At 38.9% G+C, this 15,351-nt stretch overlaps 1 protein-coding gene across 1 annotated transcript in view; it reads left to right on the top strand.

Annotated features, from left to right (window-relative positions):
• Window positions 1–15,351, top strand: part of LOC149462289 (cGMP-dependent protein kinase 2-like) — a 232,611-nt gene that overhangs the window by 106,272 nt on the left and 110,988 nt on the right. The window contains exon 8 of the mRNA XM_089677088.1: window positions 13,243–13,337. Coding sequence (XP_089533214.1) covers window positions 13,243–13,337 — 95 coding nt within the window. The remainder of the gene's footprint in view (window positions 1–13,242; window positions 13,338–15,351) is intronic.

Below are 15,351 nucleotides of genomic sequence, written 5' to 3'. Positions count from 1 at the left end.
AGGGCAGCTGAATCTTCTCATTCTTCTTCTCATTCTTCTTTTCATTCTTCTTCTCATTCTTCTTTTCATTCTTCTTCTTCTTTTCATTCTTCATTTCATTCTTCTCATTCTTCTTTTCATTCTTCTTTTCATTCCTCTTCTCATTCTTCTTTTCATTCTTCTTCTTCTTTTCATTCTTCTTTTCATTCTTCTTCTCATTCTTCTTTTCATGAAGAAGAAAAGAAGAATGAGAAGAATGAAAAGAAGAATGAAAAGAAGAAGAATGAAAAGAAGAATGAGAAGAAGAATGAAAAGAAGAATGAAAAGAAGAATGAGAAGAATGAAAAGAAGAATGAAAAGAAGAAGAAGAAGAATGAAAAGAAGAAGAAGAATGAAAAGAAGAATGAAAAAAAGAAGAAGAAGAATGAAAAGAAGAAGAAGAAGAATGAAAAGAAGAATGAAAAGAAGAAGAAGAATGAAAAGAAGAAGAAGAAGAATGAAAAGAAGAATGAAAAGAAGAATGAGAAGAATGAAATGAAGAATGAAAAGAAGAAGAAGAATGAAAAGAAGAATGAAAAGAAGAATGAGAAGAAGAATGAGAAGAATGAAAAGAAGAATGAGAAGAATGAAAAGAAGAATGAAAAGAAGAAGAAGAAGAATGAAAAGAAGAAGAAGAATGAAAAGAAGAATGAAAAGAAGAATGAGAAGATTGAAAAGATTCTTCTTCTTCTTCTTCTTCTTCTTCTTCTTCTTTTCATTCTTCTTTTCATTCTTCTTCTTCTTTTCATTCTTCTTCTTCTTCTTTTCATTCTTCTTCTCATTCTTCTCATTCTTCTTCTCATTCTTCTTTTCATTCTTCTTCTCATTCTTCTTTTCATTCTTCTTCTTTTCATTCTTCTCATTCTTCTTTTCATTCTTCTTTTCATTCTTCTTCTCATTCTTCTTTTCATTCTTCTTCTTCTTTTCATTCTTCTTTTCATTCTTCTTCTCATTCTTCTTTTCATGAAGAAGAAAAGAAGAATGAGAAGAATGAAAAGAAGAATGAAAAGAAGAATGAGAAGAAGAATGAAAAGAAGAATGAAAAGAAGAATGAGAAGAATGAAAAGAAGAATGAAAAGAAGAAGAAAAATGAAAAGAAGAAGAAGAATGAAAAGAAGAATGAAAAGAAGAAGAAGAAGAATGAAAAGAAGAAGAAGAAGAATGAAAAGAAGAATGAAAATAAGAAGAAGAATGAAAAGAAGAAGAAGAAGAATGAAAAGAAGAATGAGAAGAATGAAAAGAAGAAGAAGAAGAATGAAAAGAAGAATGAAAAGAAGAAGAAGAATGAAAAGAAGAAGAAGAAGAATGAAAAGAAGAATGAAAAGAAGAAGAAGAATGAAAAGAAGAAGAAGAAGAATGAAAAGAAGAATGAGAAGAATGAAAAGATTCTTCTTCTTCTTCTTTTCATTCTTCTTTTCATTCTTCTCATTCTTCTTTTCATTCTTCTCATTCTTCTTCTCATTCTTCTTTTCATTCTACTTCTCATTCTTCTTTTCATTCTTCTTCTTCTTTTCATTCTTCTTTTCATTCTTCTCATTCTTCTTTTCATTCTTCTTCTCATTCTCCTTTTCATGAAGAAGAAAAGAAGAATGAGAAGAATGAAAAGAAGAATGAAAAGAAGAAGAAGAATGAAAAGAAGAATGAGAAGAAGAATAAAAAGAAGAATGAAAAGAAGAATGAGAAGAATGAAAAGAAGAATGAAAAGAAGAAGTATTCCAGTACAGCAAAAAGTGTATCTGCAGAGAGCTCCGCTATTTCTGACAGTTCTCTGACAGTTCCTTCACATTTACAGTGGTTGAAACATTGTATCTGTTTCCGAATAAAAACATCTGTATCCTAAATGGAAACAAATAGATACAATGTTTCAACTGCTGTACATGTGAAGGAACTGTCAGAGAACTGTCAGAAATAGCGGAGCTCTCTGCAGGGACACTTTTGCCGGCTGATCGGGAAAAATCCGATTCGCGCACCCGAAGTATGCTAATATTCGGATTCGACGCGAATTGAATTTTTCCTGAAATTCGAAACAAATTCCACTTTGCCTGGTTCGATTCGCTCATCTCTAGTTATCATTAACAAATTAGTACTTTTTTGCCAGGGCAGCTGAATCAACTTTAGAAATATAGAAAAGTGACAGCAGAAAAAAGACTGAGCGGTCCATCGAATCTGTCCTTTTTTTTGTTTTGTAGTTTTTTTTGTTTTTTTTTTGTTAACTTTTTTGTCTGAGTATATGCTTGTCTCATGTTTGAAGCTACTTCTTGTTGACTGGCACACTACCTCTGCTGGAAATTTATTCCAAGCATCAACTGCTCTTTTAGTAAAATAATATTTTCTAAGATTAGTTTTAAGCTTTCCTCCAGTTTGAGGTCTTGTCGTGTGTTGTACTGCCCTCCTGATTCACCCCCTTGAAGTGTTTAAAGGTTTCGCTCATATCTCCCCATTCCTTTCTTTCCTCCAGACTTTACATATTAAGTTCCTGAAGTCACTCTTGATATGTTTTATCCACCAAACCTTTTACCATTTTTGTTGCCCGTCTCTGGACTCGTTCTATCTTATCAATATCTTTTTGTGAGTGAGGTCTCCAGGGCTGGACACAGTATTCTTAATGAGATCTAACTAAAGCTCTATATAGTGGAATGAGGACTTCCTTTCTCCTGCTTGTGATCCCTCTAGTGATGCACCCTAGAATTCTATTCACTTTCCCCACTGCCTGGTCACACTGTTTGCTCATTTCACAATCATTTGAAATAAGTACCCCCAAATCCCTTTTCTCTGTAGTGCTGGCCAACACTGTACCCCCAATGGTGTACTCTATCAAGGGATTCTTTTTCATTATTTATCATTATTTTACATCTAGAAACATTGAAACAGTTTCCACTTATTTGACCAATCTTCCAGCAATGCCAAATCGTGTTCCATGTTACAGACACCTCCAGGGATATCAACCCTATTACACACCTTTGTATCAGCAGAAAAAAAGTCTTACCTCACCCAACAAATCTTTATTTATATCACTTTCATATACATTAAATAGAACAGGACCTAGTATAGAGCCTTGTGGTACACCACTAATGACTAGTTCCTTTTCCGACTCAACCCCATTTACAAAACACTCTGGTATCTATACTTTAGCCAACTGCATATCCACTGAACTACCCAAGGGCTAAGTCCTAGCCCTTGTAAACTGTATTCAAGCTGGATCTGGTGATGACAATATATCTATAGGAAGCTCCAGTGATAGATGGTCATGTAGGTTAGTAAACCTACCTTAGTCTCAATATTTCCCTAATAAGACCAATGCAGCATTTATCTTCACTACTCTTACCTCATCCATCTCCACATCACGAATGTGACCTGTGACTATGTTTGTGTACACACAGTCTGACCCTATTCCCTGAGAGCAGTGAAACTGTTCCTACACATCTGACAGCCCTTGCAGGTCTACATGCAAGAACTCATATTAAAAAGTACATAACAAGCTGTTTATATGCCATCATATGGCTCATGTCCTAATTTTCCTGGGCTCGCAGACATTTCAAGAATGTGCAGTAGAATGATTTTGATTGAATCAATTTGTTTCAACTTTTCAATTTCAAATGAAAAAGGACATTATATTCCATTGGAAATTTTAAAACACTTCAGGCAATAGATACGTGGCGGTGCAAAGGGTGGAGCTGTCTTCTAGTCCTGCATGCTGTAACTGTGTTTCCCTTTTATTTAATAGTGTTTTGTTCACATAACTTCCTGTACACATCAATGCAGAATTTTCTTTTATCTTTCATCCCTTTTTCCTCTCTGTTATCTGATGCTTGAGCATCTGTTGGGCTGATTAAAAAATACCAAACTGTACCCCCTTTTATTAAACTCATGAATAGAATTGTCTTCAAACTTTGGATACCCAGGGCAAACTTTTCATGCTTGGGTCTTGGGCATCCCACAACCCCCTTAGACACATAGAAATTTAATATAAAAAAAACTAGAAAATTGTCATCACTAGACTTGTGATCAGTCTTTAATAAGATTGTTCCATAAATACTAATGGTTTTCTCTGCCAAAATAAAATCAGGTACAAAAATGCATATTACAGTCTGATTGAACTCCCTCATTTACATTTATAAAGGGTATATCTTAATTGGATTTACCTTGGATTTTTTTTCTATATATCACATACAGTGGGGATCGAAAGTTTGGGCACCCCAGCTAAAAATTTGTATTAATGTGCATAAAGAAGCCAAGGAAAGATGGAAAAATCTCCAAAAGGCATCAAAATACAGATTAGACATTCTTATAATATGTCAACAAAAGTTAGATTTTATTTCCATCATTTACACTTTCAAAATAACAGAAAACAAAAAAATGGCGTCTGCAAAAGTTTGGGCACCCTGCAGAATTTATAGCATGCACTGCCCCCGTTGCAAAGCTGAGACCTGCCAGTGTCATGGATTGTTCTCAATCATCGTCTGGGAAGACCAGGTTATGTCAATCTCAAAGGTTTTAAATGCCCAGACTCATCTGACCTTGCCCCAACAATCAGCACCGTGGGTTCTTCTAAGCAGTTGTCTAGAAAACTGAAACTGAAAATAGTTGACGCTCACAAAGCTGGAGAAGGCTATAAGAAGATAGCAAAGCGTTTTCAGATGTCAATATCCTCTGTTCGGAATGTAATTAAGAAATGGCAGTCATCGGGAACAGTGGAAGTTAAAGCAAGATCTGGAAGACCAAGAAAAATATCAGACAGAACAGCTCGCAGGATTGTGAGAAAAACAGTTCAAAACCCACGTTTGACTGCACGATCCCTCCAGAAAGATCTGGCAGACACTGGAGTTGTGGTACACTATTCCACTATAAAGAGATACTTGTACAAATATGGTCTTCATGGAAGAGTCATCAGAAGAAAACCTCTTCTACGTCCTCACCACAAAAATCATCGTTTGAACTTTGCAAATGAACATATAGACAAGCCTGATGCATTTTGGAAACAAGTTCTGTGGACCGATGAGGTTAAAAATGAACTTTTTGGCCGGAATGAGCAAAGGTACGTTTGGAGAAGAAGGGGCACAGAATTTAATGAAAAGAACCTCTGTCCAACTGTTAAACATGGGGTTGGATCAATCATGCTTTGGGGTTGTGTTGCAGCCAGTGGCACAGGGAACATCTCATGAGTAGAAGGAAAAATGGATTCAATAAAATTTCAGCAAATTTTGGATGGTAACTTGATGCCATCTGTGAAAAAGCTGAAGTTAAAGAGAGGATGGCTTCTACAAATGGATAATAATCCTAAACACACCTCGAAATCCACGGTGGATTACATCAAGAGGCGTAAACTGAAGGTTTTGCCATGGCCTTCACAATCTCCTGACCTCAACATAATTGAAAATCTATGGATAGACCTTAAAAGAGCAGTGCGTGACAGACAGCCCAGAAATCTCAAAGAACTGGAAGACTTTTGTAAGGAAGAATGGGCAAAGATACCTCAAACAAGAATTGAAAGACTCTTGGCTGGCTACAAAAAGCATTTACAAGCTGTGATACTTGCCAAAGGGGGCAGTACAAGATATTAACTCTGCAGGGTGCCCAAACTTTTGCAGACGCCATTTTTTTGTTTTCTGTTATTTTGAAAGTGTAAATGATGGAAATAAAATCTAACTTTTGTTGACATATTATAAATGTCTAATCTGTAATTTGATGCCTTTTGGAGATTTTTCCATCTTTCCTTGGCTTCTTTATGCACATTAATACAAATTTTTAGCTGGGGTGCCCAAACTTTCGATCCCCACTGTAATTGTTGATAAATTGTTAATAAATTGTGAGTGTACAGAAATATTTACAGGATTAAGAATGGACAAAAACTATTTATCCAAAAACAGCATTTCTGGTGACATTCATCTGTTAAAGATCTTGGAAAAAAAAACTTTTCTAAACTGATCATACACATTATAATCTGATAGTACAATGTTCTTTTGACCTACTGGTCTGAATGGGTATACATTGAATGGATTTTTTAGGTAGGATGTCAGATTACATGTTGTTGGTAAATGAAAATGAGATTGAACAAACATTGAGGGATATTTACTAAAACTAGAGCACTTTGAATCTGGTGCTGTTGTGCATGGTAGCCATTCAGCTTCTAACTTTAGTTTGTCTGGTTAGGCTTTGACATAAAACCTGGAAGCTGATTGGTTTCTGTGCAGAGCAGCACCAGATTTGGCACTCTCCAGTTTTAGTAAATAACCCAATTGTGTAATCAGATTTTGGTGTATGGCCAGCTTAAGTTAATCAAAAAGTCATTTAAAAATATAATTTATCGTTAGCTTCTAAATACAGACTAAATGATGTATTAACCTTCAGCACTGGGACTTTAGTGCTTGTAGTTTTCTGTTCATAAAGAGATGCTTAAGCTCCCTGACAATCTCCCTCTCTTTAAAGCTAATACTGACCTGCCCCTTGTCTACATACTTACCTTCCTGTATCAAGATGATTGATCCTAGCTCCAGAATATGATTTCACAAACTATTAATGACATTTTAAAGACATCAACTTACACACTGAACAATCACACACAATTGAGCATGGAATACGGTGCCCTTTTTTCTCTACCTGCAGCATTAAAAATGAATTGTTCTTCCCACCCAAACCATAGTTGCCAATATTACAAAAACATTTTTATGGACACTTTTTTTGTCTGTGTGTCCAGAAAGCCAGTGTAGGCAGAGTAATATGTTAGTTACGGGTGGGACAGTCATTTTATGAGTGTGGTATATCCTGGAAGGGAAAGGTGGCGGCGCCGAGAAATCGTCGTGGATTAAATAGCACAAATATTGGGCATGACTTAAAGGGGGTGTGGTTAAATAGAGTAAGATTTTCTTGCAATTTTGCTCTCCACCCCATATTCCAAAAAACAAATAAACACACACATAGACTTATCTAAAAAAAACTTTATAATGCAAACATAAAGAATCGGTTCTGCGCTCACTGATTGGTTGCTAGAGGTTACAGCACATCATCACTGCTCACTGATTGGGTGCTAGAGGTTACTGCACATCATTACTGCTCACTTATTGATTGCTAGAGGTTACTGCAGTTAGTACAGGAGAGGGTCAGAGACTGCAGGTGTAGTACAGGAGATGGTCAGAGACTGCAGGCATAATACAGGAGATGGTCATAAACTGCAGGAGTAGTACAAGAGATGGTCAGAGACTGCAGGCGTAGTACAGGAAATGGTGAGGCACAGTAGACATACTACAAGAGTTGGTTAGAGACTGCAAGAGTAGTACAGAAAAGGGTCAGAGACTGCAGGAGTAGTAGAGGAGAGGGTCAGAGACTAAAGGAGTACTACAAGAAAGGGCCAGAGACTGCAGGAGTACTACAGGGGAGGGTCAGAGGCTGCAGGAGTACTACAGGAGAGGGTCAGAGGCTGCAGGTGCACCACAGGAGAGGGTCAGAGACTGCAGGAGTACTACAAGAAAGGTTCGGAGAATGCAGGCATAGTTCAGGAGATTGTCAGACTGCAGGTGTAGTACAGGAGATGGCCACAGACTGCAGGTGTAATACAGGAGATGGTCAGAGGCTGCAGACATAACACAGGAGATGGTCAGAGACTGCAGACATAATACAGGAGATGGTCAGAGACTGCAGGAGTAGTACAGGAGATGGTCAGAGACTGCAGGTGTAATACAGGAGATGGTCAGAGACTGTAGGTGTAGTATAGGACATGGTCAGAGACTTCAGGCATAAAACTGGAGATGGTCAGAGACTGCAGACATAGTACAGGAGAGGGTCAGAGACTGTAGACATAGTACAGGAGAAGGTCAGAGAATGCAAGCGTAGGCATGCCCCATCAGAGAGACCCCATAGAGCAGGTGTCCCCATCGGGTGTCTCCATCAGAGTGACCCCATCAGAGAGTTTGGTAGTAAGAACACAGAAGAGATCTTTCAGCTGCAGCTGCAGCTGCTCTTGTCGCTGTTGGCTGCAGCTGAAAGATCAGTTTTGTGTAGTAAGAGCTCAGATAAGTATCAGCCAGCCTCCCCTCTTCTTCTCCTGGTCCTAGAAGAAGACAAGCAGTGCCCGCCCAGGGAAGAGTTTACCTGGCTTGCTCCGGTATTCGACTCTCCTCTGTCCTCTGCTTGGGTCCACTCTCTGGACATATCGCTGTACCTCCTCTTGTCAGTCCTCTCTCTTTCTCTGTATGGCTGTACCCTTCTGCTGGCCATGCCCCCTCATGAGTCCCAACCAATCACACTATGAGGCAGGCTCCACCTGACTTCCTCTCATTGATCAGGGTTCCCCACTAATAGCTGCTGAACAGCTTTGCTGTCGGGTGAGCAGGAGGAAGGGGAGGGATTTCAGTGACATCTCTGTTTTGATGCATTGCAGCCATGATTTCAATATGGGACAAAGCTCCATTTTCAGGATTTTTCCCAGGAAAGAGCAGAGTGGGAGATGGGTCGCATTTTTGGTACTGTCCCAGGTATTTCGGGACTGTTGGCAACTATGCCAACCCTCAGCTAAAAAATATCCCTTGTTTCTAGTTTGTATTTATTGGTTAGGAACAAAAAAAACATTTTGAAAATGTTTCTTAGGGACAATACCAGCAACAAAACTTGTTTTCCCCCTCCCAAAAAGCAACATGCATATTGTTTTGATATTTTAAATATTTTTGGGGGTAAATCAATACGCCCATAGCTGATTTGTATAAATTATTCTGATCTATAAGGGGGTAAAGAGGAGTATTAAAGTGGTTAATACACTTGAATAAAACCTCTTAGCCAATCATAAACTAGCAATAATCTTTTATTTCCATGTGCTGTGAGCTGTCTAGAGTATATATTGCCTTGCTTACATCCAATATCATTCTGTGTGCAGTGTAGAGAGTGGTTTGTGTAAGAAAAGAAATGAGAACATGGTAGTCACCAGGAATTCTTCTAGATGTGCACTCTGGTCTGTACAATGGGCTGTCTGGAATCATATCAATGGGAATTGGCAGTGCTTTATGCAGCTTTGCCTGTTTCAGGCAAGTTGTAATCTGTTCCCCCAGTGATTACATGGGTTCAGTGCAGTATATACATTGTAATTTATGGTTCCTAGTACTGAAGAAATTGAATCAAACTGAATGTAAATAAAACAATGATTACAGTTACCTGGACAGCAGTCAAAGCACAGGGAAAAAAAAAAGAGTAAGAAGTTGTATTTGCAAAGTTGCATAAGCCCAACTTTGGGAAACGTAGAAAGTTCTCACTTGCAGTGGGGCTATGCTCCAACTGCAAAGGCTACCTAATCCTCTACCCGTTCGTGTTTGTAGACCAGCTCCCATCTTTCCCCCCATACTCCAACAGTCTAAGGTCCTGATATCAACAAGACCAATACAGGGTCCATAGCCATGTATTGGAAAGGATGACAGCAAGGGACAGACCATTTCCAGAGCAAAGGGGAGCTCCATCTGTTAGGGGAGTGGAGAATTGGGTAAGTAAAAGTGCTTTTACGCTCTCCTAGACCTAAATAGGCAGCTAACCCGAGTAGTGCAGGCACAGTCCTACCGCAAGGAGGAATTTTCTTGGATATAATTGGAGTTTAAAGTGGTTCTATGCATGAAGGTAAAAAACATTCTGTGTGCAGCATCACTCCCAGCCACCCCTGATACCCACCTAAGCCCCCTCTCGATCCAGCAATGTGTACTGGAATCTTGGCTTTCCTGAGACTCCCTCTTCTCATTGGCTGACACAAAAGCTGCTGTCAATCACAGCCAGTCGTGGCTCCGTGTGTGAATGAACACACAGACCAGCAGGTGCCCCCATAGCAAGCTACTTGCTGTGGGATCATCCAACAGGATGGAGGGGCCAGGAGAGCCTGCAAGGGACCGGAGAAGAGGAGGATCCAGGCTGCTCTGTGCAAAACCACTACACACAGCAGGTAAGGATAGACATGTTTGTTATATTTTCTTTTAAAAAAAATAATAAGCCTTTAGAATGAATTTAAAGCTGTCCATACACTCCTATGTTTTGAGCAAAGTAAATGGAAGAATCCCTCCTGCCAGGGCAATGTATTCTGACAGTGGAACCCGCCGCTGTCAGAATAAACTGATCAGCGACTACAGCTTTTGTCGAGTTGGGATGGACGCACATTGATTGAAATTCATCTTGTTCAGCAGGGAGCAGCTGAATTTCAATCAGTGTATGATTAGCTTAAGACAGTGTTTTAAAAGCACAAGTATTCTTTAAAGTGTATCTCTAGCCAACCTTTTTACGTTTTGGATGGAGTGGGAAAGGGTTGAAGCTGTTTTTTTTACCTATTACCTACTGGTAATATTAAAAAAAATTAACCTTTTGATTTGTATTGATGAATTGTGTCAAAGGGAAATCCCATTGTCAAAGTGGAAATCTAGAGTTTTATGGTTGTCACTGAAACCAAAACTGAAAGTAAACCTTCTAATTTGACAAAAAAGAAAAAAACAGAAAGATTTTAACCAAATGCAATTTTAAACATTTGTTGTTGCAGTATGTATTTGTATGATTTTCAATATAAATTGGAGATTTTCACTTCTGCCCTTTAAAATAGAATCTCAATGTTCTGGATTTAGAAGCAACATAATGCCATTTGTGTGAGTTGCTTCTTGTTTACAAAAGATGGCCCTGGATGTGCACATCATTACAATGGATGAGAAAGCGATGCCCATAACGGAAAGACATGACTAGGTGAAGAGGGGGTAAGAAGGACAGGAAAGGGTTAAGTAAAGGTGGGAGTTAGTAAACGTGCAGGTTACCTGATTGGTGATGGGTGTGCGGGGTGAGGTCTTCGACACCTTGGGGTGTGGTTGGGGGGTCGGTCAATTCAGTGCAGGAGTGGCAGCGGTGGAGCAAGCTTCCCTCCCACCCTCCCTTGGGTTTTTTTGGGTGTTTTTGGTTCCTGGTTTGTTCTGGCTCTGGGGGCGGTTGTTGGTCTTTGGAGACGGCACATACTTTTACACTAAAGCAGATGGTTGGGACCCATCTGTGGTATGGTGTGCTCGGGTGCATTCTGGTTAACCGAGGTTTGACCGGAAAGTGGAGGTATGTTTTGTCTCTGAGTCGGTGCATTGCTGCTGGAGGCTTAGTATTATAATATAGGTTCCGCAGGGGGATATCGGTTTTGTTTGGTGCCTTCGAAGACCAACAACTTCTCCTGTATGTTTCTGTTTTAAGGAATGTTTTGTGTATTGAAGTTGAATTGTTAATAAAATGCAGTGTTGGCCATTTTTACTCCAACATTGTTTTGGTTTTCTTTATTGGTATGTTTAAGGGGGTATGTTGAGAAATAGAGAGAGACAGTAGTGTTTGGGTCTTAACTAGGATATCTCTTCTACACTAGTCAAGTAATCTCCTTCTTTGTTGGTAATGATGGGAACTGGAGCTAACTTTAAAAAAATGCTCATATTGTAACACAGCCACATAGTGATAACAGAAATTAAATGTGGTTGGCTTACGCACTTGCCAATGATCTGGCAGTTCTTCATTTAAACAGTTAGGAGTCTGGTTGTATCTGATGGGATTTTGTAAATGAAAACAAAAGATCCTAGTAGGCATGAACAGACTTGTGAGCAGCCCCATGGGATCCCTTGCAAACATTATGTTCTTTAATGATCTAGCAAAAGTTTAATGATCAAATCCAAAAGCTGTTCTTTTAAAAAGAAGCAAAAACAACCCTCTTCTTACCTTGGACACAATCAAGCTAAATTACATGTTAATGGTCTTTTTGAACTTGTCCACCTGAGTTTTCCGATTTTACCAGAGATTTGTGGGTAGCCTCTGTCCAGTGGGCTGACTCAGTGTCATCAGCAGCATTCATCTAGGTTTCTGCCTTGCAATCAAACTGCTATTCAGATGCTATTCAGAGACTTATTGTAAAGAACAAAAAGATCAGCACTTATTCAATGGTTATAAAGAACTCCTGACAAATAATACCTTTAGGGCTTCACACAGTTCCGGATATTGGAATAATGCAATATTACTGATCAGTCAGTTAAACCTTACAGAATTCATTATTTGCCAAAATCCTAAAACACATGAATGGGTTGCTACCCTTCCAGCATGTGCTATGTAAATAGCTGCTGATATTTATTTGTATTCTTTCTGTGTTTACATAGCAGCAATATATGACAGCATTTTAAAAAGTCCTGTTGTTTAGCAGAGCCTCCAATCGAATACCCCTAGCACAGTCATACAGACACAGGGTGATTAGGTTAATCAAATGATATGTTATAAATTGAGCTAAATCAGACTATCTAGAGCAGGGTTGTCAAATTCAAATTAATTACGGGCCGCATCAGTATTATTGTTGCTTTCAAAGGGCCGGTTGTATTTGTAAGACCAGATTATCAGAACACGCAACGCCTTACATCAGATGTCAAGAGCTCCTTCACCATCAATAGTCAAGAGTACCACACCCTCCTTTACATCACAGTGCACCCCCCTTACCTTGTGCTGCTGCTTAGAAGAAGCTGGTGGCCAGCACTGGGAAGCAGAAAGTGCAAGGTCTGGAGGAGGACCAGAGGAGGGCTAAAGTCAGCTGCTGAAACCAGGGTAGGAGAAGACTAGGGGGTGCTGCCGCTGCAGAGAGAGGCATAGGATCTGTAGGAGGAATTCTGTCCTCCTCTCTGCTGCTGACTGCTGAGGCTGTGGGGATGGCAGAAACAAGCCACTCCACGGCCACTCCGCAGCTGCATGGAGAAGTGCAGGATCTGACAGAGGACTTTTGTCCTTCTCTCTGCTGCCTGCTGCTGAGACAAGGAGGAGGCCTAGATGAGGGCGGTGCGATAGCTGCAGGAGAGGTGCAAGGGTCACATGAAATGGCCTGGCAGGCCAGATTCGGCCTGCTGGCCTTGTGTTTGACACATATGATCTAAAGAAAACCAGCACAAACACAGGCAGAATACAGTACATGCAATGATTCAGGTGGAATGCAAGCTGCTGACCCAGAGCTGCAAGGCAAAAGTTCTAACCACCTACTTATTGTAGGTTGCTTTGTATAGTAAATAACATACTTTTTTATTGGTTATGGCATCCTTTATTTATACCAAATGTATTGTTTGTATAGAAAACAGGAAACATATATATAGGAAACAGCTCCACTTTTTTAACTTTGGGTGTTGTTTTTGCTTCTGGAAATACACAGGATATATATTTATTGGATATTTTTAGCTAATGCTCTTCTTTCTGTTATACTTTCTTGATGGTTTTGTTTTCTCTTTATAGGTGTGTGTGACGCAGGCTGTGGAAGGGTCTCAGGAACCACAGGAAATAAAAAAACTAGGAGTTGGGGATTATTTTGGGGAAAAAGCCCTAATCAGGTAAAATATACTACTGTAAAGTGATATCCATAAACCTAGTATGAAGGGTAGGTCTGCAGGCCAAGCATAGCACTGGAGCATAGCTTGCTATGGTGCAAAAATAAGATATGAAAGTCTTAATACACAATTCCTTCAAGTATATTAGAGACGTTCTTCTGTGAAGAAGAATGAGCAATGTCTTAGAATCTCACAGAAAACTGAAAAGCAAACCTGTAATGGTATGGAGACATTCTTTATTTGTTACAAAACTAATGTTTTATTATTTTTTCATTATTTTTTATAAATTCTTTGTTTTACAGGCAAACAGTTATAAGAGCATAGCAGAAGCTGTTTAATGTAAGCCTCTCTGTTAGTGAAACTCAGTGAAGTCATGTGTTTAGACTGGAGGGGAAGGTCAGTTCAGTTGTGCTTATATTTCAGCTTGAGCTTTTGAGATCTGTAATATTTATTTTTTCAACAAAACAACTCATTATAAATAATATTGAACAGTTAAACATTTGACATAGAGTCCTGAGTTCAATTTGCTGACTGGACACAAAAGTATAAAATATGTATTTGCAATACTTTATAATTACCTGCCTAAAAAAAAGAAAAGATTTTTTGCCCTAAACAAAAATACAAGTGGCTGGAAGACATCAAATGCAATAGGCTATCCATCATATGAGAAATGACTGATTAAAATGTATGTATAACCCTGTTAGTTTATTTTTTACTGTTGTTTCCCATTGTGGAGATTTTCCTATAATTCCTGTCCCTGAAACACAACAGGAAGTAAGAGGATATCTCAACAAAGTGCATAGAATTCCCCTTCTAGTCACTTGTCACTTATTTCCCCTTACCCTTTCTGTTTTGCTGGCCTCCAGAAGGAATAGAGAGGAAAGATTTCTTCAGCAGACAGCAATCCAAAACTAATTAAAAAAAAAAAAAAAAAGTTGGGGATGTACTTTTAAAGCAGAGCCCCAGTCATATATAAAAAAATAAAAGTCAGCAGCTACAAAAACTGTAGCTGCTGACTTTTAAAAAACAGCCATTCACCTTTCCCACAATCCAGCGGTGTGCTCCCCACGGCCGGCTGGCCTCTTTCCCTGGCACTGGCATCTCAAGTGTGTACATTCGGCTGTGACAGCTTTCAGTTTGACAGGTGGGTGCCCACCGCGCATGCGTGAGTAGTGCTGCACCTTGTGAATGGTCCCGCAGTCACGTGTCCCAGAAGACTGCAGGGAGGGAGGGGAGGAGGGCAACTTCTTATTGCCTAGGCGGTTGCAGCCAATGTGGGAGCGGGTACCTGTCAAAATTGAGTACCAGCTCCCCCCCTTCCCCACTTCCCAAACATGAGTACTTAAAGTGTAACTTCTTTTGGGTGGAGCTCTGCTTTAAGTATAACACATAAAACAATCATTTTTCATATTTTTCTTTCCAAGAGCGTTTCTTCTTTTCTTTTCTTCTCACTAATTTGAATTCTCATACTGTAATACTGTAAATGTTTATAATATTAACACTAGATGTTACTTTTATTGCAAATACCAATGCCAGCACCATCTAAATAGACACCAATAACTGGTTAACTGTAAAATACATGTCATGGCTGTATAAGTGGGTCTTTATCATGCTCTTGATGTGACCCCATAAGCATTGATTTAAATAATGATTTCACTGACTCAATAGTGTGAAAGCAAGGACATTCATAGCACATTGCTACAATGTACAGTCATGTAGTTTGTTTGGCCATTAGTTTATTGATTGCATGTGTGCATTTGTTCACTGGCAAAAATTTATATTTCCCTGGATAATGTTGCTTTGGTAACTAAATCTAAATATTAAATAGTATTTCTCTTTTTATTTGTTTATAATACAAAATGAACCAAATCAACACAATCACTATACATTATTTTCTTTTGAAAATACGTTCAGGTTAGCTCTTTATTACCTTAATTTATTGTCAGAGTATTGCAATGGTATTGAAGTAGTAGCAGAGTATTGTAGTAATATTGCAGTAGTAGCAGAGTATTGTAGT

This window comes from Staurois parvus, unplaced genomic scaffold (assembly GCF_062004578.1).
Source record: "Staurois parvus isolate SC_StPar_1 unplaced genomic scaffold, SC_StPar_1.0 ptg000177l, whole genome shotgun sequence".
Classification (NCBI taxonomy): domain Eukaryota; kingdom Metazoa; phylum Chordata; class Amphibia; order Anura; family Ranidae; genus Staurois; species Staurois parvus.
The sequence above is the reverse complement of the archived record's forward strand: the minus strand, read 5'-3'. Positions and strand labels throughout refer to the sequence as shown.